This window comes from Oncorhynchus masou, chromosome 30 (genome assembly GCF_036934945.1).
Source record: "Oncorhynchus masou masou isolate Uvic2021 chromosome 30, UVic_Omas_1.1, whole genome shotgun sequence".
Lineage (NCBI taxonomy): Eukaryota > Metazoa > Chordata > Actinopteri > Salmoniformes > Salmonidae > Oncorhynchus > Oncorhynchus masou.
This window is the reverse complement of record NC_088241.1, coordinates 4,955,939-4,981,862: the sequence shown is the minus strand read 5'-3', so window position 1 is coordinate 4,981,862 and position 25,924 is coordinate 4,955,939. Positions and strand designations below refer to the sequence as shown.

The 25,924-nt window shown below is 46.9% G+C and overlaps 1 protein-coding gene across 1 annotated transcript; it reads left to right on the top strand.

Moving 5' to 3' along the window:
• The first annotated feature begins 2,054 nt into the window (after positions 1–2,054).
• On the top strand, positions 2,055–25,924 carry LOC135521863 (cytoplasmic phosphatidylinositol transfer protein 1-like). The gene is made up of 10 exons (XM_064947637.1): positions 2,055–2,492; positions 8,348–8,496; positions 10,457–10,545; positions 10,787–10,794; positions 10,907–10,978; positions 13,056–13,148; positions 13,501–13,656; positions 13,880–13,943; positions 20,655–20,744; positions 22,283–25,924. Exons 1-10 carry the CDS (start codon positions 2,445–2,447, stop codon positions 22,426–22,428), a joined length of 915 nt encoding a protein of 304 aa, XP_064803709.1. The 5' UTR covers positions 2,055–2,444; the 3' UTR covers positions 22,429–25,924.

The window sequence follows — 25,924 nt, the reverse complement described above, 5'->3', positions numbered from 1 at the left end:
AGGGGTAGAGGGCGACAGAGAGAGGGGGAAACCAGGGGTAGACGGCGACAGAGAGAGGGGGAACCAGGGGTAGAGGGCGACAGAGAGAGGGGGAACTAGGGGTAGAGGGCGACAGAGAGAGGGGGGAACCAGGGGTAGAGGGTGACAGAGAGAGGGGGAACCAGGGGTAGAGGGCGACAGAGAGAGGGGGAACCAGGGGTAGAGGGCAACAGAGAGAAGGGGAAACCAGGGGTAGACGGCGACAGAGAGAGGGGGAACCAGGGGTAGAGGGAGACAGAGAGAGGGGTAAACCAGGGGTAGAGGGCGACAGAGAGAGGGGGAAACCAGGGGTAGAGGGAGACAGAGAGAGGGGGAAACCAGGAGTAGAGGGTGACAGAGAGAGGGGGAAACCAGGGGTATTGGGCGACAGAGAGAGGGGGAACCAGGGGTAAAGGGAGACAGAGAGGGGGAACCAGGGGTAGAGGGAGACAGAGAGAGGGGGGAACTAGGGGTAGAGGGCGACAGAGAGAGGGGGGAACCAGGGGTAGAGGGTGACAGAGAGAGGGGGAACCAGGGGTAGAGGGCGACAGAGAGAGGGGGAACCAGGGGTAGAGGGCAACAGAGAGAAGGGGAAACCAGGGGTAGACGGCGACAGAGAGAGGGGGAACCAGGGGTAGAGGGAGACAGAGAGAGGGGTAAACCAGGGGTAGAGGGCGACAGAGAGGGGGAAACCAGGGGTAGAGGGAGACAGAGGGGGAAACCAGGAGTAGAGGGTGACAGAGAGAGGGGGAAACCAGGGGTATTGGGCGACAGAGAGAGGGGGAACCAGGGGTAAAGGGAGACAGAGAGAGGGGGAACCAGGGGTAGAGGGAGACAGAGAGAGGGGGATCCAGGGGTAGAGGGAGACAGAGAGAGGGGGAACCAGGGGTAGAGGGCGACAGAGAGAGGGGGAACCAGGGGTAGAGGGCGACAGAGAGAGGGGGGAACCAGGGGTAGAGGGCGACAGAGAGAGGTGGAACCAGGGGTAGATTGCGACAGAGAGAGGGGGTAACCAGGGGTAGAGGGCGACAGAGAGAGGGGGGAACCATGGGAAGAGGGCGACAGAGAGAGGGGGAACCAGGGGTAGAGGGCGACAGAGAGAGGGGGGAACCAGGGGTAGAGGGCGACAGAGAGAGGGGGAACCAGGGGTAGAGGGCGACAGAGAGAGGGGGAACCAGGGTAGAGGGCGACAGAGAGAGGGGGAAACCAGGGGTAGAGGGAGACAGAGAGAGGGGGGAACCAGGGGTAGAGGGCGACAGAGAGAGGGGGGAACCAGGGGTAGAGGGCGACAGAGAGAGGGGGAAACCAGGGGTAGAGGGAGACAGAGAGAGGGGGAACCAGGGGTAGAGGGAGACAGAGAGAGGGGGAACCAGGGGTAGAGGGAGACAGAGAGAGGGGGAACCAGGGGTAGAGGGAGACAGAGAGAGGGGGAACCAGGGGTAGAGGGAGACAGAGAGGGGGAACCAGGGGTAGAGGGCGACAGAGAGAGGGGGGAACCAGGGGTAGAGGGAGACAGAGAGAGGGGGAACCAGGGGTAGAGGGAGACAGAGAGAGGGGGAACCAGGGGTAGAGGGAGACAGAGAGAGGGGGAAACCAGGGGTAGAGGGAGACAGAGAGAGGGGGAACCAGGGGTAGAGGGAGACAGAGAGAGGGGGAACCAGGGGTAGAGGGAGACAGAGAGAGGGGGAACCAGGGGTAGAGGGAGACAGAGAGAGGGGGAACCAGGGGTAGAGGGAGACAGAGAGAGGGGGAACCAGGGGTAGAGGGCGACAGAGAGAGGGGGGAACCAGGGGTAGAGGGAGACAGAGAGAGGGGTAAACCAGGGGTAGAGGGCGACAGAGAGCGGGGGAAACCAGGGGTAGAGGGCAACAGAGAGAGGGGGGAACCAGCGGTAGAGGGCGACAGAGAGAGGGGGGGGAACCAGGGGTAGAGGGCGACAGAGAGGGGGAACCAGGGGTAGAGGGCGACAGAGAGAGGGGGAACCAGGGGTAGAGGGCGACAGAGAGAGGGGGGAACCAGGGGTAGAGGGCGACAGAGAGAGGGGGGAACCAGGGGTAGAGGGCGACAGAGAGAGGGGGGAACCAGGGGTAGAGGGCGACAGAGAGAGGGGGAACCAGGGGTAGAGAGAAAGGGAAGGACAAAAGTTGAATGTTGACAGAGGGAGTGTGGATATTAATCGGGAGATAAACAAAAAGGAGGAGAGAGAGAGGGGGGGACGGGGGAAGAAAGAAAAAAACAAATAGATACACATTGACAGAGTGGACTGGACTTCAATGAAGCACTGACATCAGCAAAAGAAAGGGGGAGAAAGGAGGTCACTGCAGTCTGAAGTAGGTGCTGTGCACTGTAGTTCCTTAAGCACGCTTACTATGAAACAGGAGTTAGGACAAGCAAAGACAGACAGACGTTCTCTACACGATTGAACCATGTTGCTGAAGGAGTATAGAATATGCATGCCACTAACTGTGGAAGAGGTAAGTGTGTGTACACTAGATGTGTGTGTTTGTCTGTGAACATGTATGTGTGTGTCGGGGGCCTGTGTGTTTGTGGCTGCGGGGGTCTCTCTCGTGTGTGTGTGTGTGTGTGTGTGTGTGTGTGTGTGTGTGTGTGTGTGTGTGTGTGTGTGTGTGTGTGTGTGTGTGTGTGTGTGTGTGTGTGTTCGTGCCTATGTGATTGAATGTGTGTATACTGTAGACCACTGTTGTTAAAATAAGGTGACAGATTTTAAAAATGTTAGTTGCTAGAACACAGATGTAGAATCTTCAAATGATCACCCTGTTGCAGGACAGCTTGGGGTGGATTTAAGGATTTAATTTACGATAAAGGTATCACCCCTGACAAAAATGTCCATTCATTATAATCCATATAATTCAGATTTCCTGTTGCTGCTGTAGCAAACTGTCTCAAATGAAGATCCTACATCTGCAACAACATTAAGCACAGGCATCCTGTAGTTGAGTAGTGTTGTTCATGTGGCTGGCACTCTGTATGGTTCTGCATGGACCTAACCTCAGCTGTTTCTCTCTCGCTGACTCTTTTTTTTAGTGTTTAATTTTATTTTTAACCTCACAAACAAGTTGGACTGGTTGAGGCTTACAAACGTCAACGAAGGCATTTGGCCTGGAGGTTAAAAACAAAGGACAGATTCTGCCAGGGAGTAAGAAGTGGTGGGTGGAAAAGGGTTTAGGGGGGAAGGTGCTCTAGAGTGCTCTCAAAGGAAGGTCCTCATTCCCTCCAACCACCAGAACAAAGCCGTTCTCCCTGTCATAGTGTTTAAGTCTGAGCTATCTGTCTGGAACAGTGTTATGTAGTTGGTTATTATTACAACATGCCGTGCCGGAAACTTCCATTGATACTTCACTCTAAAACCAACTTCGGTCGGTTGTTAGACCACTTCTGTGGTCTGGAAACGTGACAAACTTTAGTGAACTTTATGCTCACTAATGTTTTAGTGTTTGTAGAAGCTTTAGCTAGAAGGATCATTGGGTTTTTATGGATCAAAATGGGGCTTAGGTGGTGGGCCTGGCCAATGGTGCGGTAGCCGACCGAAAATGTTTGAGGCCTTCCTGTTGACCGCCGTTTTAAAGCAAATTTCCTGCAATTCTGCCATGAGGCTGAGGAGAGAAATGTACAGTTTTAAAGATCATTTCCTGCCATTCTAAACATGTTGCCATGGCTTATGATATGTGAATGACTCAATGGAGTCAATGGAGTCAATGGAGGAACAAAGTCAATGGAGGCCCCATGCCATGACAAAAACACTCCTGAATGTATAGTTTTAGCTTGTCCCGGACTTTCTCTCTCTTATTTTGGTGACTGTTGGTCCTCAGAGATGATAGTATAAACATGTATACAGTTGAAGGCGGAAGTTTACATGCACTTAGGTTGGAGTCATTAAAACTCGTTTTTCATCCACTCCACAAATGTATTGTTAACAAACTATAGTTTTGGCAAGTCAGTTAGGACATCTACTTTGTGCATGACACAAGTCATTTTTCCAACAATTGTTTACAGACAGATTATTTCACTTATAATTCACTGTATCACAATTCCAATGGGTCAGAAGTTTACATACACTAAGTTGACTGTGTCTTTAAACAGCTTGGAACATTCCAGAAAATGATGTCATGGCTTTAGATGCTTCTGATAGGCTAATTGACATAATTTGAGTCAACTGGAGGTGTACCTGCGGATGTATTTCAAGGACGACCTTCAAACTCAGTGCCTCTTTGCTTGACGTCATGGGAAAATAAAAAAGTTGTAGACCTCCACAAGTCTGGCTCATCCTTGGGAGCAATTTCCAAATGCCTGAAGGTACCACATATGCTATTGTTTGTACAGATGAACAAGTATAAACACCATGGGACCACGCAGCCGTCATACCGCTCAGGAAGGAGTCCCCTAGAGATGAACGTACCTTGGTGAGAAAAGTGCAAATCAATCCCAGAACAACAGCAAAGGAAACTTGTGAAGATGCTGGAGGAAACAGGTACAAAAGTATCTATATCCACAGTAAAATGAGTCCTATATCGACATAACCTTAATGGCCACTCAGCAAGGAAGAAGCCACTGCTCCAAAACCGCCATAAAGCCAGACTACGGTTTGCAACTGTACATGGGGACAAAGATTCTACCTTTTGGAGAAATGTCCTCTGGTCTGATAAAACAAAAATAGAAATGTTTGGCCATAATGACCATCGTTATGTTTGGAGGAAAAAGGGGGATGCTTGCAAGCTGCAGAACACCATCTGAACCGTGAAGCACGGGGGTGGCAGCATCATGTTGTGGGGGACTGGTGCACTACACAAAATAGATGGTGTCATGAGGAAGGAAAATGTATGTGGATATATTGAAGCAACATCTCAAGACATCAGTCAGGAAGTTGAAGCTTGGTCACAAATGGGTCTTCCAAATGGACAATGACCCGAAGCATACTTCCAAAGTTGTAGCAAAATGGCTTAAGGACACAAAGTCAAGGTATTGGAGTGGCCATCACAAAGCCCTGACCTCAATCCATTAGAAAATGTGTGGCCAGAACTGAAAAAGCCGGTGCGAGCAAGGAGACCTACAAACCTGACTCAGTTACACCAGCTCTGTCAGGAGCTTATTGTGGGAAGCTTGTGGAAGGTTACCCTAAACGTTTGACCCAAGTTAAACAATTTAAAGGTAATGCTACCAAATACTAATTGATTGCATGTAAACTTCTGACCCACTGGGAATGTGATGAACGAAATAAAAGCTGAAATAAATCATTCTCTCTACTATTATTCTGACATTTCACATTTTTAAAATGAAGTGAAGATCCTAACTGACCTAAAACAGGGATTTTTTTACTAGGATTAAATGTCAGGAATTGTGAAAAAGTGAGTTGAAATGTATTTGGCTAAATGTATGTAAACTTCAGGGGTAGGTCTGTTATCTTTTCTACATAGTTTACATCTGGTTTTAGCCGTTTAAGTTTTACACTCACAACGTTTTTCCATCCTTTTTCCATTCCATTTTATTATAAGATTATTTTTTTTTTACTGTTTGGACATAGGCAGCCCGAAAACACACTTAGGAAGCCCGCCCAAGACTTTTCTTTGCAGAAAAAACACTGGATCGGTGGCTTGTGTGTAGCTATCTGAAAATAGTCTCTGTAAAATCACACAGAACCAAATTCTAAGGTGAGATCCATTCCACGTGTGGAACTCTGACTCTCACGGTCTGATGGGGAAGCGCATTAAGATTCCTATGCAGCTTTAGTGGGATCAGCTTATAGTTCCACATTCAAACCATAGCACTGTTTATGCAATGTCTGCACACACACACACACACACACTTCTAATTATGAGGGAAGTGTAGCTGGTTGTACCAGTAGGTTGGCGGATTAAGACACCGGTACGTGTGTTTCATATTTAGTCAAAAGCTGGGGGATAAATTAAGACCAGTATGTGTTCGTTCTGTTTTTAGTCAAAGGGTGGAGCACATTCACATAATATAGTTGCTGTCTCACTGCACTGGATGTTTCAGTCATCATCAGTACAACACATTAACCACCAAACTGTCACAGGGGTCTGAAGTCAAAGAGAAACATAACGCTGTGTGGGTTTGTGTTGTTAGTCAAAGGGTGGGTGACACATTCACATACAGAGTGACCAGACCAGAGACATAGATATCCATTCACATAGAGAGTGACCAGACCAGAGACATAGATATCCATTCACATACAGAGTGACCAGACCAGAGACATAGATATCCATTCACATAGAGAGTGACCAGACCAGAGACATAGATATCCATTCACATACAGAGTGACCAGACCAGAGACATAGATATCCATTCACATAGAGAGTGACCAGACCAGAGACATAGATATCCATTCACATACAGAGTGACCAGACCAGAGACATAGATATCTATTCACATACAGAGTGACCAGACCAGAGACATAGATATCCATTCACATAGAGAGTGACCAGACCAGAGACATAGATATCCATTCACATAGAGATTGACCAGACCAGAGACATAGATATCCATTCACATAGAGAGTGACCAGACCAGAGACATAGATATCCATTCACATAGAGAGTGACCAGACCAGAGACATAGATATCCATTCACATAGAGAGTGACCAGACCAGAGACATAGATATCCATTCACATACAGAGTGACCAGACCAGAGACATAGATATCCATTCACATAGAGAGTGACCAGACCAGAGACATAGATATCCATTCACATACAGAGTGACCAGACCAGAGACATAGATATCTATTCACATACAGAGTGACCAGACCAGAGACATAGATATCCATTCACATAGAGAGTGACCAGACCAGAGACATAGATATCCATTCACATAGAGATTGACCAGACCAGAGACATAGATATCCATTCACATAGAGAGTGACCAGACCAGAGACATAGATATCCATTCACATAGAGAGTGACCAGACCAGAGACATAGATATCCATTCACATAGAGAGTGACCAGACCAGAGACATAGATATCCATTCACATACAGAGTGACCAGACCAGAGACATAGATATCCATTCACATAGAGAGTGACCAGACCAGAGACATAGATATCCATTCACATACAGAGTGACCAGACCAGAGACATAGATATCTATTCACATACAGAGTGACCAGACCAGAGACATAGATATCCATTCACATAGAGAGTGACCAGACCAGAGACATAGATATCCATTCACATAGAGATTGACCAGACCAGAGACATAGATATCCATTCACATAGAGAGTGACCAGACCAGAGACATAGATAAACATTCACATAGATATTGACCAGACCAGAGACATAGATATCCATTCACATACAGAGTGACCAGACCAGAGACATAGATATCCAATCACATACAGAGTGACCAGACCACAGAGACCTGGATATCCATTCACATAGAGAATGGCCAGAACAGAGACAGAGACATAGACATCCATTCACGTAGAGAATGGTCAGAACAGAGACATAGACATTCAGTGATCTTAACATCTGTCTATAGGACAGGACTATGTAAACACTGTCAATGAATGGTTCTGGGTTTCCCAACCCAAGTCTTATCACTGCCTTAAGGACTTGGGCAAGTAACAGCTAGATACTACTGGTCTAAGGTCAGAGTTCAGTTGGGGTTCCATGCTTCAACAAGGGAGGGGTGCCCGACAACAATTGCAAAAATATTTTCAATACATTTTTAAATCTACATTTTTTACGTTTAACCTTTAACTAGTTAAGAACAAATTCTTATTGACAATGACGACATACCCCAGCAAAACCCAGACGACGCTGGGCCAATTGCGCACCGACCTATGGGACTCCCAATCACAGCTAGATGTACAGTAATGCAGCCTGGATTCCAACCAGGGACTGCAGTGACACCTCTTGCACTGAGATGCAGTGCCCTCGACCGATGTGCCACTCGGGAGCCCAAATAAAGGGCATACCAAGGAAAACTTACAAAATGACATTTGATGCAGCTCTCAAAAAAAAGGCAGAAATGTATTTATTTGAGCTTTAATCCGTTCAGTATACAGGGGACTGACGTTTCCACGTCAAGCTGATGGTCAGGGCACACACAGGAAGAAGGCAGCCTTTTCAGTTGTTCAGTTGTTCATTGTTTTCCTAATGGATAAGGTTCGGGCTTTGGAGGAGGGTGAGCTGACCTTAGATATGTTCCTAAGAAAAGCTCACCGTGAGCAGTACATAAAAGCGTCCGGTGTTATGATGAATGAACTGACTGCTGTACGATTTACATTAATTGGAAGAAGGATGTGGTATTAAGACAGGACTGTGTGAATTGTCTCCCCCCCCCCCCCCCCCAGTATAAGATTGGGCAGCTGTACATGATCAGTAAACACAGTAATGAGCAGAGCGGAGGAGGGGAGGGAGTGGAGGTGGTGAGGAACCAACCAGACACACATCCCCAACATGGCCTGGGACAGCTCACTGAGAAACGCATCTACCTCAATAGGTAACACACTCACATTAACACTGTACCTCAAATCAAACTTTGTCACATGCGCCGAATACAAGTGTAGACCTGACAGTGAAATGCTTACATACAAACCCTTAACCAACAGTGTAGTTCAACAAAGAGTTAAGAAAATATTTTATAATAAACTAAAGTAAAAAACTATAAAAAGTAACACAATAACGAGGCTATATACAGGGGGTACCGGTACCGAGTCAATGTACAGGTTAGAGGTCATTTTGTACATGGTAGGGGTGAAGTGACTATGCATAGATAATAAACAGCAAGTAGCAGCAGTGTACAAAACAAATGGAGGGGGGTCAATGTAAATCGTCCGGTGGCCATTTGATGAATTGTTCAGCAGTCTAATGGCTTGGGTGTAGAAGCTGTTTAGAAGCCTCTTGGTCCCAGACTTGGCGCTCCGGTACCGCCTGCCGTGCCGTAACAGAGAGAACAGTCTATGACTTGGGGGTAGAAGCTGTTTAGAAGCCTCTTGGTCCCAGACTTGGCGCTCCGGTACCGCCTGCCGTGTCGTAACAGAGAGAACAGTCTATGACTTGGGTGTAGAAGCTGTTTAGAAGCCTCTTGGTCCCAGACTTGGCGCTCCGGTACCGCCTGCCGTGCCGTAACAGAGAGAACAGTCTATGACTTGGGGGTAGAAGCTGTTTAGAAGCCTCTTGGTCCCAGACTTGGCGCTCCGGTACCGCCTGCCGTGCCGTAACAGAGAGGACAGTCTATGACTTGGGGGTAGAAGCTGTTTAGAAGCCTCTTGGTCCCAGACTTGGCGCTCCGGTACCGCCTGCCGTGTCGTAACAGAGAGGACAGTCTATGACTTGGGTGTAGAAGCTGTTTAGAAACCTCTTGGTCCCAGACTTGGCGCTCCGGTACCGCCTGCCGTGCCGTAACAGAGAGAACAGTCTTATGACTTGGGGGTAGAAGCTGTTTAGAAGCCTCTTGGTCCCAGACTTGGCGCTCCGGTACCGCCTGCCGTGTCGTAACAGAGAGAACAGTCTTATGGCTTGGGGGTAGAAGCTGTTTAGAAGCCTCTTGGTCCCAGACTTGGCGCTCCGGTACCGCCTGCCGTGCCGTAACAGAGAGAACAGTCTATGACTTGGGGGTAGAAGCTGTTTAGAAGCCTCTTGGTCCCAGACTTGGCGCTCCGGTACCGCCTGCCGTGCCGTAACAGAGAGGACAGTCTATGACTTGGGGGTAGAAGCTGTTTAGAAGCCTCTTGGTCCCAGACTTGGCGCTCCGGTACCGCCTGCCGTGTCGTAACAGAGAGGACAGTCTATGACTTGGGTGTAGAAGCTGTTTAGAAACCTCTTGGTCCCAGACTTGGCGCTCCGGTACCGCCTGCCGTGCCGTAACAGAGAGAACAGTCTTATGGCTTGGGGGTAGAAGCTGTTTAGAAGCCTCTTGGTCCCAGACTTGGCGATCCGGTACCGCTTGCCGTGCGGTAGCAGAGAGAACAGTCTATGACTTGGGGGTAGAAGCTGTTTAGAAGCCTCTTGGTCCCAGACTTGGCGATCCGGTACCGCTTGCCGTGCGGTAGCAGAGAGAACAGTCTACGACTTGAGTGACTGTAGTCTCTGACAATTTTTTGGGCTTTCCTCTGACACCGCTTATTATATAGGTCCTGGATGGCAGGAACATTGGTCCCGTTCACACTACCCTCTGTAGCACCTTAAGGTCAGATGCCAAGAAGTTGCCATACCAGGCGGTGATGCAACCGGTCGGGATGCTCTGGATGGTGCAGCTGTACCACATACACACACCCACTGTACCTCACACACTCCTAGCACTGCTCAACCAAGAAATGATACCAGCAGTAACACACACACACAACTTCTATCCCACACCCACCCCTATGGCCTAGCCCTAGATCATACCGCACACGTACATCTACCTCAGCGACGATAACGGTACATTCCTCCCCTCTGTGTGTCTCTCTCTCTGACAGTAAACTGCCATCCTGGGTGAGTGTGTTTGTCCCCAGGGTCTTCTATGTGACAGAGAAGGCCTGGAACTTCTACCCTTACACCATCACAGGTCTGACAACACTATTCTATCCACCACATACACAGCCGTTTCACCTGCTACCAACCTGTTCTTCCTATAGGGTCAAGTCAACTGTTTCCTTGTCTGCACTTAGATTTAAACCCAACCTATCTTATCTAGACCCAATTTACTTTTAAACCTCGTTTGTTCCACATGTTTTGAAATGTGTGTGTGGTGTGTCACTAATAATGTTCCTCTCTATCCGTATGGAACTTCTGCGGTGGTGCTTCAGAGTACTCAGTAAGTATTCACACATCATCTGCATGCAGTAAAGCCCATCCCTCTCCAAATATCTGCATACATAACCTCATCTGTCTACTCCCTCCCTCCATCCATCCTTCATCTACTGTAGGTCTCCTTCCTTCCTAAGTTCAGTATCCGTATTGAGACCAGGTTAGAGAACAACAATGGTGACAACAATAATGTGAGTATGACTGAAGGAGAGAGAGAAGAGGGGGTGAGAGACTGAAAGAAGGGAGGGAGGGAGGGAGGGATGGAGGGAGGGAGGGAGGGAGGGAGGGAGGGAGGGAGGGAGGGAGGGAGGGAGGGGGAGGGAGGGAGGGAGGGAGGGAGGGAGGGAGGGAGGGAGGGAGGGAGGGAGGGAGAGAAATTGCAATCTTCTCTGCAGTGTAAGGAGAATGTTCATCAAATTGATATGGCCATTATAAGGAAAACAAGCAAAGGCCAGAATGCAATAGCGTCAGATCTATTAGCCATCCACAGTGTTTGTGTGAGAGGGAGAACGAAGGGTACATGCTTGTATTACAGGCTTGTTTCACCACCTTTTCTGGCCTTGTCACGGAATTCTGACACAAACACAATTCTAAGCTGGTTTGTCCCTACAGCCCCTGTCATTATGGAATAGAAACCTGGGAACAAGACCGAACTCGTGTGGCTGTTGCCTGTTAGTGTGTGTATCCAGAAATGTGGCGAAGCTTGTTTCAACCTTCTCCCAGCTACAGGTTACATGTGTTCATTTTTAGCAGAAACACACGCACACACACATGAATGCACACATGCTCCCACACACACACACACACACCACAATCCATACATACACCTCTATTACAATGCACAACAACATAGAGGACATCTAAAGAGCACAAAAGTACAACCAAAACAGAGGAATATCAGCAGGTTTAAAGGATGAGGTAAAACAATGCTTTTGACATGGAAAAATGGCAACTATGACAAGTGTCAACAGTCAGACAGACAAGACATACCTTATATGAGAGAATAGGTTCTTAAACACAGGGCATAATAGGATCTGAAACACAGCTGATTATCTGGCTGTGGATTTGTCTCCCTGCTCTGCTCTTTGTTAAATACCAGCAGAGGAATGAACATCTTCAAAAGAGACATTACTCTCTCTTTCGCTTTCTGTCAGGACAAGGGAACAGAACAGAAACAACAGTGACTTTTATCTCTCTTTCTTTGATAAGTGTCTCGTTCTTTCTCTCCTCTTTCACCCTCACTCGTCCATCCTCGCCTGCTCCCTCTGCTTGTCTTTCTCTTCCTCTGTGATTTAGTGTGCTCCCTCTCTCTCCCTTACCCCTTCTCCACACTTCTTTCTCTCTCCCCTAATCTCCATGTCTCTCTCTCTGTCTGTGTGTGGTGTTTTGCTGTAGTGTAATGATTTGCTAAAAGACTGAGGGTGGAGTATTATGATGGGTGATACATTGTGTGACCTCACTGTTACATCTACTAGGCCCTGGCTCCAGTGTGTGTGTCAGTCTATTTCCTCATCTACTAGGCCCTGGCTCCAGTGTGTGTCAGTCTATTTCCTCATCTACTAGGCCCTGGCTCCAGTGTGTGTGTCAGTCTATTTCCTCATCTACTAGGCCCTGGCTCCAGTGTGTGTCAGTCTATTTCCTCATCTACTAGGCCCTGGCTCCAGTGTGTGTGTCAGTCTATTTCCTCATCTACTAGGCCCTGGCTCCAGTGTGTGTGTCAGTCTATTTCCTCATCTACTAGGCCCTGGCTCCAGTGTGTGTGTGTCAGTTTATTTCCTCATCTACTAGGCCCTGGCTCCAGTGTGTGTGTCAGTCTATTTCCTCATCTACTAGGCCCTGGCTCCAGTGTGTGTGTGTCAGTCTATTTCCTCATCTACTAGGCCCTGGCTCCAGTGTGTGTGTGTCAGTCTATTTCCTCATCTACTAGGCCCTGGCTCCAGTGTGTGTGTCAGTCTATTTCCTCATCTACTAGACCCTGGCTCCAGTGTGTGTGTGTGTCAGTCTATTTCCTCATCTACTAGGCCCTGGCTCCAGTGTGTGTGTGTCAGTCTATTTCCTCATCTACTAGACCCTGGCTCCAGTGTGTGTGTGTCAGTCTATTTCCTCATCTACTAGGCCCTGGCTCCAGTGTGTGTGTCAGTCTATTTCCTCATCTACTAGACCCTGGCTCCAGTGTGTGTGTCAGTCTATTTCCTCATCTACTAGACCCTTGCTCCAGTGTGTGTGTCAGTCTATTTCTGAGTGACCTCCCCCTCTGCTCGGTTGCAGGTATTTGGAGACAGGCCCACCCCTGCAGAGAGCGTGAGTCACCTGGATATCCTCATTGACCCCATCCCTGACAAACACTACAAGGAGACAGAGGTACTAGCGTGTACACACACATTTCCTCCTCCTGACTTCCGCAGTTCCAGTAACTTAGATCAATCAGCAAGACACATAGCCGAAAACACACACACACTCACTATCTCACGCAGAGACAGAGGAAGACGTACTGTAGATAAACACAAACATAGATACACAGACACTTGTACAATCTATGCATCTTGGGCCACAGGTACCCATCATGTTGAATCATTCATAGATTATATGTGAGGCATTGAGCAACATCCTGCTCACACAGGCCTGCACACATGCACTCCCACACACCTCCCCCTCTACACACCGACCAGGGATTTAGCTCAGTCAGCAGGTAATGTGTACTTTGTCTCTGTAGGACCTGAGTCGCTGGGTGTCTGAGAAGACGGGCCGAGGCCCCCTGGTGGAAGGGTGGCGTAAGGACAGCACCCCCATCATGTGCTCCTATAAGAGGGTGCAGTGCAGTTTCGAAGTCTACGGCTTCCAGGGAAAGACTGAGGACTTCATACACAGGGTGAGAGGAAACTACATTTACCATCATGCATCAGGTTGAGAACCTGATAAAGACCTACGGGTCAAAATGTTGTTTAAGGAAACACATTTGACAGCATAGATTGCGTGCGGGGAATCTTTTCTTTTTGCCCAACATATACACTGATCTCCAGCAGCACCTGCTGAAAGCCTTTGGATGTGTTTCTATAAGAAATGTATTTTCTCTGGTGTGTATGATCTGACAGAACATCCAGGACATCCTACTGGTGGGACACAGACAGGCTGTGGCCTGGACAGACGAATGGCACGGTCAGTAGAGGACATGGTTATAATGCCTTATAACATATAGCCCATGATTATAATAGGACATGGTTGTAATGCATTATATTATAGAACATGTTTATAATGCATTATATTATAGAACATGGTTGTAATGCAATACATTATAGAACATGTTTATAATGCATGAAAGTATAGGACATGATTATAACAGTGCATGGTTATAATGCTTCATAACATATAGAAAGAACATGTTTATAATAGGACATAGTTATGTTTTATAACATATAGGACATGATTATTAACCTCTTACACTTATGGTGGCGCTATTTCATTTTTGGAAGAAAAACGTTCCCGTTTTAAACAAGATATTTTGTCACAAAAAGATGCTCGACTATGCATATAATTGCTACTGTTCGAAAGAAAACACTCTGACGTGTCCAGAAATACAAATATCTTCTCTGTGCGTGCCCTTTAACGTGAGCTTCAGGCAAAACCAAGATGACTTGGCATCCAGGAAATGACAAGGATTTTTGAGGCTCTGTCTTTCATGATCTCCTTATATGGCTGTGAACGCAAGAGGAATGAGTCTGCCCTTTCTGTCGTTTCCCCAAGGTGTCTGCAGCATTGTGACGTATTTGTAGGCAGATCGTTGGAAGATTGACCATAAGAGACCACATTTACCACGTGTCCGCCCGGTGTCCTGCGCCGAAATTGGTGCGCAAAAGTCACCTGCCAGTATTTTTCCATGGGGCACAGAGAGAGAAGCAAGCTTCCAAGAACTGCATGTCAATGAAGAGATATGTAAAAAAACACCTTGAGGATTGATTCCAAACAACGTTTGCCATGTTTCGGTCGATATTATGTAGTTAATCCGGAAAAAGTTTCACGTTGTAGGTGACTGCATTTTCGGTTCGTTTCGGTAGCCAGGCGCAATGTAGAAAACGGAACGATTTCTCCTACACACAGACGCTTTCAGGAAACACTGCACATTTGGTATGTGGCTGGGAGTCTCCTCATTGAAAACATCAGAAGCTCTTCAAAGGTAAATGATTTTATTTATTTGGTTATCTGGCTTTTGTGAAAATGTTGCGTGCTACATGCTACACAAAATGCTATGCTAGCTTTGCATACTCTTACACAAATTAGTCAATTTCTATGGTTCAAAAGCATATTTTGAAAATCTGAGATGACAGTGTTGTTAAGAAAAGGCTAAGCTTGAGAGCAAACGCATTATTTTAATTTTATTTGCGATTTTCAGAAATCGTTAACGTTGCGTTATGCTAATGAGCCTGAGGCTTAGTCACAATCCCGGATCCGGGATGGGGAGTTTCAAGAGGTTAACCAGTCATCAGCTAACCTTTAGCTCGGAAAGCTCTCGCCAGTTCGAACAACGCGACTCTAACCAGAGCATAACGGACCTATTTATTTTTTATCCCCGGATTCCCACCGCAAACGGAACATCTTTCAGCTGGATCTTCACAACTAGCTATCTAGCTAAACCGCAACCCCGGATGATTTACTCCTGGCTAGCGTTTCCACCCACTTAGCTTGAAGCTAGCCCGGCCAGAGCTGTGCTACCACCGTAGCAGACTCCTGGGCTACAATACCTACCACCGTAGCATACTCCTGGGCTACAATACCCGGACCCACGACCGGTCTATCGATGTCACCGCATGAAGAGGAATAAACAGACTCACCCCATCGCGACGTCCCCCAAAGGCTACCTCTCTAGCCCTTGCTATCTCCTTGCTTGCTATTTCGGCCTGCTAACTGCCAGCTTGTTTAGCCCCGGTCTACTAACTGTTAGCTTGTTAGCACGGGCCTGCTAACCGTCTGAATCGCCGCGTCCCAAACACTCACTGGACCCACATTTACTCTCTATCTCTTTTCGATTTTTAATTTGTTTATACCTTCCGGTAACCTGCCTCACCCAATGTGATACGGAATCGCTATTATTTTTAATTTTTTGAACACACTCAAGAACCTCCAGAAGCTAACCAGCTAACTAGCTATAAGCTATTTAGTCATTGTTAGTTTTTTTAACCTGGATAACACTCCAGCTTCCCTGCCTGGATAACAATCCAGCTTCCCTGCCCCCTGGACACTGATCACTTGGCTACATAGCTGATGCGCGCTGGACTGTCCATTAATCACGGTACTCCATTCTGCTTGTTTATGTTTTAGCTGTCGGCCCCGTTGCCTAGTCAACGCCATTTTACCTGCTGTTGTTGTGCTAGCTGATTAGCTGTTGTTGTCTCACCTACTGTTTTAGCTAGCTTTCCCAATTCAACACCTGTGATTACTGTATGCCTCGCTGTATATCTCTCTCAAATGTCAATATGCCTTGTATACTGTTGTTCAGGTTAGTTATCATTGTTTTAGTTCACAAGGGAGCCCCTAGTTCCACTCTTCATACCCCTGATACCTCCTTTGTCCCACCTCCCACACATGCGGTGACCTCACCCATTTCAACCAGCATGTCCAGAGATACAACCTCTCTCATCATCACCCAGTGCCTGGGCTTAACTCCGCTGTACCCGCACCCCACCATACCCCTGTCTGCGCATTATGCCCTGAATATATTCTACCATGCCCAGAAACCTGCTCCTCTTATTCTCTGTCCCCAATGCTCTAGGCGACCAGTTTTGATAGCCTTTAGCCGCACCCTCAAACTACTCCTTCTCTGTTCCGCGGGTGATGTGGAGGTAAACCCAGGCCCTGCATGTCCCCAGGCGCCCTCATTTGTTGACTTCTGTGATCGAAAAAGCCTCGGTTTCATGCATGTCAACATCAGAAGCCTCCTCCCTAAGTTTGTTTTACTCACTGCTTTAGCAAACTCTGCTAACCCTGATGTCCTTGCCGTGTCTGAGTCCTGGCTCAGGAAGGCCACCAAAAATTCAGAGATTTCCATACCCAACTATAACATCTTCCGTCAAGATAGAACTGCCAAAGGGGGAGGAGTTGCAGTCTACTGCAGAGATAGCCTGCAAAGTAATGTCATACTTTCCAGGTCCATACCCAAACAGTTCGAACTACTAATTTTGAAAATTACTCTCTCCAGAAATAAATCTCTCACTGTTGCCGCCTGCTACCGACCCCCCTCAGCTCCCAGCTGTGCCCTGGACACCATTTGTGAATTGATCACCCTCCATCTAGCTTCAGAGTTTGTTCTTTTAGGTGACATAAACTGGGATATGCTTAACACCCCGGCAGTCCTACAATCTAAGCTAGATGCCCTCAATCTCACACAGATCATCAAGGAACCCACCAGGTACAACCCTAACTCTGTAAACAAGGGCACCCTCATAGACGTCATCCTGACCAACTGGCCCTCCAAATACACCTCCGCTGTCTTCAACCAGGATCTCAGCGATCACTGCCTCATTGCCTGTATCCGCTACGCAGCCGCAGTCAAACGACCACTCCTCATCACTGTCAAACGCTCCCTAAAACACTTCTGTGAGCAGGCCTTTCTAATCGACCTGGCCCGGGTATCCTGGAAGGACATTGACCTCATCCCGTCAGTTGAGGATGCCTGGTCATTCTTTAAAAGTAACTTCCTCACCATTTTAGATAAGCATGTTCCTTTCAAAAAATGCAGAACTAAGAACAGATACAGCCCTTGGTTCACTCCAGACCTGACTGCCCTCGACCAGCACAAAAACATCCTGTGGCGGACTGCAATAGCATCGAATAGTCCCCGCGATATGCAACTGTTCAGGGAAGTCAGGAAACAATACACGCAGTCAGTCAGGAAAGCTAAGGCCAGCTTCTTCAGGCAGAAGTTTGCATCCTGTAGCTCCAACTCCAAAAAGTTTTGGGACACTGTGAAGTCCATGGAGAACCAAGAGCACCTCCTCCCAGCTGCCCACTGCACTGAGGCTAGGTAACACGGTCACCACCGATAAATCCATGATTATCGAAAACTTCAACAAGCATTTCTCAACGGCTGGCCATGCATTCCGCCTGGCTACTTCAACCTCGGCCAACAGCTCCGCCCCCCCCCCCCGCAGCTCCTCGCCCCAGCCCCTCCAGGTTCTCCTTTACCCAAATCCAGATAGCAGATGTTCTGAAAGAGCTGCAAAATCTGGACCCGTACAAATCAGCTGGGCTTGACAATTTGGACCCTCTATTTCTGAAACTATCCGCCGCCATTGTCGCAACCCCTATTACCAGCCTGTTCAACCTCTCCTTCATATCGTCTGAGATCCCCAAGGATTGGAAAGCAGCCGCAGTCATCCCCCTCTTCAAAGGGGGAGACACCCTGGACCCAAACTGTTACAGACCTGTATCCATCCTGCCCTGCCTATCTAAGGTCTTCGAAAGCCAAGTCAACAAACAGGTCACTGACCATCTCGAATCACACCGTACCTTCTCCGCTGTGCAATCTGGTTTCTGAGCCGGTCACGGGTGCCCCTCAGCCACACTCAAGGTACTAAACGATATCATAACCGCCATCGATAAAAGACAGTACTGTGCAGCCATCTTCATCGACCTTGCCAAGGCTTTCGACTCTGTCAATCACCATATTCTTATCGGCAGACTCAGTAGCCTCGGTTTTTCGGATGACTGCCTTGCCTGGTTCACCAATTACTTTGCAGACAGAGTTCAGTGTGTCAAATCGGAGGGCATGCTGTCCGGTCCTCTGGCAGTCTCTATGGGGGTGCCACAGGGTTCAATTCTCGGGCCGACTCTTTTCTCTGTATATATCAATGATGTTACTCTTGCTGCGGGCGATTCCCTGATCCACCTCTACGCAGACGACACCATTCTATATACTTCCGGCCCGTCCTTGGACACTGTGCTATCTAACCTCCAAACGAGCTTCAATGCCATACAACACTCCTTCCGTGGCCTCCAACTGCTCTTAAACGCTAGTAAAACCAAATGCATGCTTTTCAACCGATCGCTGCCTGCACCCGCATGCCCGACGAGCATCACCACCCTGGATGGTTCCGACCTTGAATATGTGGACATCTATAAGTACCTAGGTGTCTGGCTAGACTGTAAACTCTCCTTCCAGACTCATATCAAACATCTCCAATCGAAAATCAAATCAAGAGTCGGCTTTCTATTCCGCAACAAAGCCTCCTTCACTCACGCCGCCAAACTTACCCTAGTAAAACTGACTATCCTACCGATCCTCGACTTTGGCGATGTCATCTACAAAATTGCTTCCAACACTCTACTCAGCAAACTGGATGCAGTTTACCACAGTGCCATCAGTTTTGTCACTAAAGCACCTTATACCACCCACCACTGCAACTTGTATGCTCTAGTCGGCTGGCCCTCACTACATATTCGTCGCCAGACCCACTGGCTCCAGGTCATCTACAAGTCCATGCTAGGTAAAGCTCCGCCTTATCTCAGTTCACTGGTCACGATGGCAACACCCATCCGTAGCACGCCCTCCAGCAGGTGTATCTCACTGATCATCCCTAAAGCCAACACCTCATTTGGCCGCCTTTCGTTCCAGTACTCTGCTGCCTGCGACTGGAACGAATTGCAAAAATCCCTGAAGTTGGAGACTTTTATCTCCCTCACCAACTTCAAACATCTGCTATCTGAGCTGCTAACCGATCCCTGCAGCTGTACATAGTCTACTGGTAAATAGCCCACCCATTTTCACCTACCTCATCCCCATACTGTTTTTATTTATTTACTTTTCTGCTCTTTTGCACACCAATATCTCTACCTGTACATGACCATATGATCATTTATCACTCCAGTGTTAATCTGCAATATTGTAATTATTCGCCTACCTCCTCATGCCTTTTGCACACAATGTATATAGACTCCCCTTTTTTCTACTGTGTTATTGACTTGTTAATTGTTTACTCCATGTGTAACTCTATGTTGTCTGTTCACACTGCTATGCTTTATCTTGGCCAGGTCGCAGTTGCAAATGAGAACTTGTTCTCAACTAGCCTACCTGGTTAAATAAAGGTGAATTAAAAAAATTATAATAGAACATGGGTAATATGCCTTATAACATATAGGACATGCTCTGATCAGGCCCTACACCCAAACAAGGGCACTGCGTTCATCCACCTCTGGCCTGCTCGCCTCCCTACCACTGAGGAAGTACAGTTCCCGCTCAGCCCAGTCAAAACTGTTCGCGGCTCTGGCCCCCCAATGGTGGAACAAACTCCCTCACGACGCCAGGACAGCGGAGTCAATCACCACCTTCCGGAGACACCTGAAACCCCACCTCTTCAAGGAATACCTAGGATAGGATAAAGTAATCCTTCTCACCCCCCTTAAATGATTTAGATGCACTATTGTAAAGTGGCTGTTCCACTGATGTCAGAAGGTGAATTCACCAATTTGTAAGTCGCTCTGGATAAGAGCGTCTGCTAAATGACTTAAATGTAATGTAATGTAAATGACATGATGATAATAATGGGACATGGTTATAATGCATTATGATACACATTTGACATGGTTATAATGCATTATGATACACACGTGACATGGTTATAATGCATTATGATACACATGTGACATGGTTATAATGCATTATGATACACACGTGACATGGTTATAATGCATTATGATACACATGTGACATGGTTATAATGCATTATGATACACATGTGACATGGTTATAATGCATTATGATACACATGTGACATGGTTATAATGCATTATGATACACACGTGACATGGTTATAATGCATTATGATACACATGTTACATAGATATTATAATCTCATCAGACTGTGCTTTTCCCTACAGGGATGAGTTTGGAGGATGTGAGAGAGTATGAGCGGCAGATACAGGAACAGACCAACAGCAAACTCAAATCAACCCAGAACAACAACACAGGTGACTATTATAGCTGGGACCATAAACGGAAAATCATCGACACCGATCACTTATCCAAGGCATTTTTCTGATATCATTCATTATGATAAGTACTCTAGAGAAATGTGAAGTTTGAAATGAAATGCGTTTGCAAATATGGGTGATTGTTAATTGGATAATTGATGTCTTCAACCACAACTAGTATTTTAAAGGATAATAATAAAAACTGTGCAGTTCACATTAATGTTAGAAACCTATCGTTCTATTTATCATTATCGTATCTGTACAGGCAATATATCGCTATGGGGTTTGTGTCCATATCACCCAGCTATAGTAACTACTAGTCTACTACTGTACTATTCTATATCGTATTTTAATAGAGGAGAGGGAGGAGAAAAGGGGCAGTGGGGTAAGAGAGAGCGAGAGAGACAGAGAAAGAGAAGGTAAAGTGGAGAGAAAGGAGAGAGTGATGGAAGGAAGAGTGGATGGAAGAGGGGGAGAAGAGGGAGCATAGGGGACCTTTTGAGAAAGCAGGGGGAGGGAGAAAGCACAAGGATGGGTGAAAAGTGAGAGAGGGGGAGGGGAAGAAGGGAAGAGCATGCAGAGGCGGAGAGGTGGCGAGAAAGACAGAAAGATCATTGAGAGAACAAGAGGTAAGAGAGAGGGAAGAAGCTAAATAGGTATTTCACAGAAAGGAAGCTCAGTGACAGTAGAGGTGAGTGAGCACAATATTGCCTGGAGACTCAAACTGAATTTTTCCTCTGCTCTATGTTAGCTACATACTTCAGTCTGAGACTGCAATCATTGAAATTAGTTTGTGGTGATGTTTAAATGAGGGATGTTTTTACAAAACAGCCCTCATTACAAGTAATCAGCGATTGGATAGTCTATAACCAATCAGAATATCAAAGCCAATGACGAATTTTCTAAACCCTGATTTTACCCACCTGTGTTCTGGCTCTGGCCCAACCCATCGGTTTCTGGGACCAATCAGAACTGTTAGAATATGTTTGCGTTCTAGAAATCGTCGGGTAGGTACTCAGATCCAGAATAATTGCAGAGAAGAAACTAATGTCCGTGGGCGGGGCATATCGTTTGGCTGGAACAGGGAGTTTGGGTAGCTATTGCAGCACTTACTGCAAATTGCAGCCCTAGTGTGTGTGTGTGTGGTCACTCTGCCCCCTGCTGGTGAGTCATGAGAAGTTCGGACGGTTGTTGCTGCTGAATGATATCAAGGGCAGCAGCCACAGTATGGCCCATATAATGTTTGTGTGGTATGCGAGACATGAGGCTGAAATGGATTTGCAGTCATTGCTCACTCTCTCTGCTGCAGCTGGCTGCGCGGTCCTGATCACCTACAGGCCAGAACATGCTACTGCAGGCGCCGAGCAGATTTTACCCAAAAACATTTCATGCCATTCATCTCTTTTTGAAAATAAAATGTACTTGAATTTTTATTACGGGTGTGTGAACTGTGAAGGGATGTGTATTTGAATAATTTAACCACTCAACTTCGTTCCCTTCATTCCCCCTGCCTCTCTCTTTCTCATCTGCAGCAGCCCCTCGTCCGGCATACTCGCGCTCTATGTCCGTCACAGATGAGCGCTCTCTGAAGAAGATGGGAGTGAAGACTATGGCCATGTCAGACCCCTCCACCTCCACACTGCCTCATAGCACTGTCCGCCTTAACTCCACCCCCGAGTAACACACACGTTCATACGGATGCATCACTTCCTGCCTGCTTAAACCCCTCCGTGACAGTAACAACACCGCAGCAGTTCCTTTTTGTTTTACGGCCATCCACCACACACATTTAACCAGTAAAGCTACACTGTCCACAGAAGCAGCACTTAGAGCACTCAGGTCCTACCCCTTTCTCCAGCTGTAACTATATAACCCAACCCCCTGTACCTACCCCTTCCCCAGCTGTAACTATATAACCCAACCCCCTGTCCTACCCCATTCTCCAGCTGTAACTATATAACCCAACCCCCTGTCCTACCCCTTTCCCCAGCTGTAACTATATAACCCAACCCCCTGTCCTACCCCTTTCTCCAGCTGTAACTATATAACCCAACCCCTGTCCTACCCCTTTCTCCAGCTGTAACTATATAACCCAACCCCCTGTCCTACCCCTTTCTCCAGCTGTAACTATATAACCCAACCCCCTGTCCTACCCCTTTCTCCAGCTGTAACTATATAACCCAACCCCCTGTCCTACCCCTTTCTCCAGCTGTAACTATATAACCCAACCCCCTGTCCTACCCCTTTCTCCAGCTGTAACTATATAACCCAACCCCCTGTCCTACCCCTTTCTCCAGCTGTAACTATATAACCCAACCCCCTGTCCTACCCCTTTCTCCAGCTGTAACTATATAACCCAACCCCCTGTCCTACCCCTTTCTCCAGCTGTGACTATATAACCCAACCCCCTGTCCTACCCCTTTCTCCAGCTGTAACTATATAACCCAACCCCCTGTCCTACCCCTTTCTCCAGCTGTAACTATATAACCCAACCCCATGTCCTACCCCTTTCTCCAGCTGTAACTATATAACCCAACCCCCTGTCCTACCCCTTTCTCCAGCTGTAACTATATAACCCAACCCCCTGTCGTACCCCTTTCTCCAGCTGTAACTATATAACCCAACCCCCTGTCCTAACCCTTTCTCCAGCTGTAACTATATAACCCAACCCCATGTCCTACCCCTTTTTCCAGCTGTAACTATATAACCCAACCCCATGTCCTACCCCTTTCTCCAGCTGTAACTATATAACCCAACCCCCTGTCCTACCCCTTTCTCCAGCTGTAACTATATAACCCAACCCCCTGTCCTACCCCTTTCTCCAGCTGTAACTATATAACCCAACCCCATGTCCTACCCCTTTCTCCAGCTGTAACTATATAACCCAACCCCCTGTCCTACCCCTTTCTCCAGCTGTAACTATATAACCCAACCCCCTGTCGTACCCCTTTCTCCAGCTGTAACTATATAACCCAACCCCCTGTCCTACCCCTTTCTCCAGCTGTAACTATATAACCCAACCCCCTGTCCTACCCCTTTCTCCAGCTGTAACTATATAACCCAACCCCATGTCCTACCCCTTTCTCCAGCTGTAACTATATAACCCAACCCCCTGCCCTACCCCTTTCTCCAGCTGTAACTATATAACCCAACCCTCTGTCCTACCCCTTTCTCCAGCTGTAACTATATAACCCAACCCTCTGTCCTACCCCTTTCTCCAGCTGTAACTATATAACCCAACCCCTGTCCTACCCCTTTCTCCAGCTGTAACTATATAACCCAACCCCCTGTCCTACCCCTTTCTCCAGCTGTAACTATATAACCCAACCCCCTGTCGTACCCCTTTCTCCAGCTGTAACTATATAACCCAACCCCCTGTCATACCCCTTTCTCCAGCTGTAACTATATAACCCAACCCCCTGTCCTACCCCTTTCTCCAGCTGTAACTATATAACCCAACCCCCTGTCCTACCCCTTTCTCCAGCTGTAACTATATAACCCAACCCCCTGTCCTACCCCTTTCTCCAGCTGTAACTATATAACCCAACCCCCTGTCCTACCCCTTTCTCCAGCTGTAACTATATAACCCAACCCCCTGTCATACCCCTTTCTCCAGCTGTAACTATATAACCCAACCCCCAGTCCTACCCCTTTCTCCAGCTGTAACTATATAACCCAACCCCCTGTCCTACCCCTTTCTCCAGCTGTAACTATATAACCCAACCCCCTGTCCTACCCCTTTCTCCAGCTGTAACTATATACATGAAAGTAGACTGAAATATTACAAACTGTTTGACATAGAAACACCCATTTTCGGCAGGTAAAAAAAATGAAATGATGAATAACATTCCACCCATGAGGCCTCTAGGTAATTTGACTGCAGGAAAAGGCTACTAGAGTGGATATAATGGTAGGGGAGTGCCGTGGATCCACAGAGCCCCCCCCATGCCATTGGTCATACTGGGGTTATTGATCCGGTGTATCGAGGCGCTGTATTGGCTGCTTGATCGTTCTGCTCCATGCAGCAAACGGCTGAAACAGGGCTAACCTTCACTGATGAGTCAATAGGATGGCTGTTTTAAACATGATTAACTTCTGATCTATGGTAATGGCTGAAACAGGGCTAACCTTCACTGATGAGCCAATAGGATGGCTGTTTTAAACATGATTAACTTCTGATCTATGGTAATGGCTGAAACAGGGCTAACCTTCACTGATGAGTCAATAGGATGGCTGTTTTAAACATGATTAACTTCTGATCTATGGTAATGGCTGAAACAGGGCTAACCTTCACTGATGAGCCAATAGGATGGCTGTTTTAAACATGATTAACTTCTGATCTATGGTAATGGCTGAAACAGGGCTAACCTTCACTGATGAGTCAATAGGATGGCTGTTTTAAACATGATTAACTTCTGATCTATGGTAATGGCTGAAACAGGGCTAACCTTCACTGATGAGTCAATAGGATGGCTGTTTTAAACATGATTCACTTGTGATCTATGGTAATGGCTGAAACAGGGCTAACCTTCACTGATGAGTCAATAGGATGGCTGTTTTAAACATGATTAACTTCTGATCTATGGTAATGGCTGCAACAGGGCTAACCTTCACTGATGAGTCAATAGGATGGCTGTTTTAAACATGATTAACTTCTGATCTATGGTAATGGCTGAAACAGGGCTAACCTTCACTGATGAGTCAATAGGATGGCTGTTTTAAACATGATTAACTTCTGATCTATGGTAATGGCTGCAACAGGGCTAACCTTCACTGATGAGCCAATAGGATGGCTGTTTTAAACATGATTAACTTCTGATCTATGGTAATGGCTGAAACAGGGCTAACCTTCACTGATGAGTCAATAGGATGGCTGTTTTAAACATGATTCACTTGTGATCTATGGTAATGGCTGAAACAGGGCTAACCTTCACTGATGAGTCAATAGGATGGCTGTTTTAAACATGATTAACTTGTGATCTATGGTAATGGCTGCAACATGACCTCTGTACAGGCTGTGGAATAATCTGACATACAGGATGAATATCATTTATAACTAGGTTTATATTGACACATTATACATATACTGTATATTTGGCTGTTTATCTATTGTAATGGAAGTCCATTGTCAGCTATGTACCTATTGTATGAATGAATAAAAGTCTTTATCTCCTGTA

Bases quoted from the DNA above. Each gene is read 5' to 3' on its own strand.
- LOC135521863 (XM_064947637.1), top strand. From the start codon at position 2,445: ATGTTGCTGAAGGAGTATAGAATATGCATGCCACTAACTGTGGAAGAG. The intron at 13,149-13,500 runs GTACTAGCGTGT...TTGTCTCTGTAG, and splicing joins AACACTACAAGGAGACAGAG to GACCTGAGTCGCTGGGTGTC. The intron at 20,745-22,282 runs GTGACTATTATA...CATCTGCAGCAG, and splicing joins AACCCAGAACAACAACACAG to CCCCTCGTCCGGCATACTCG.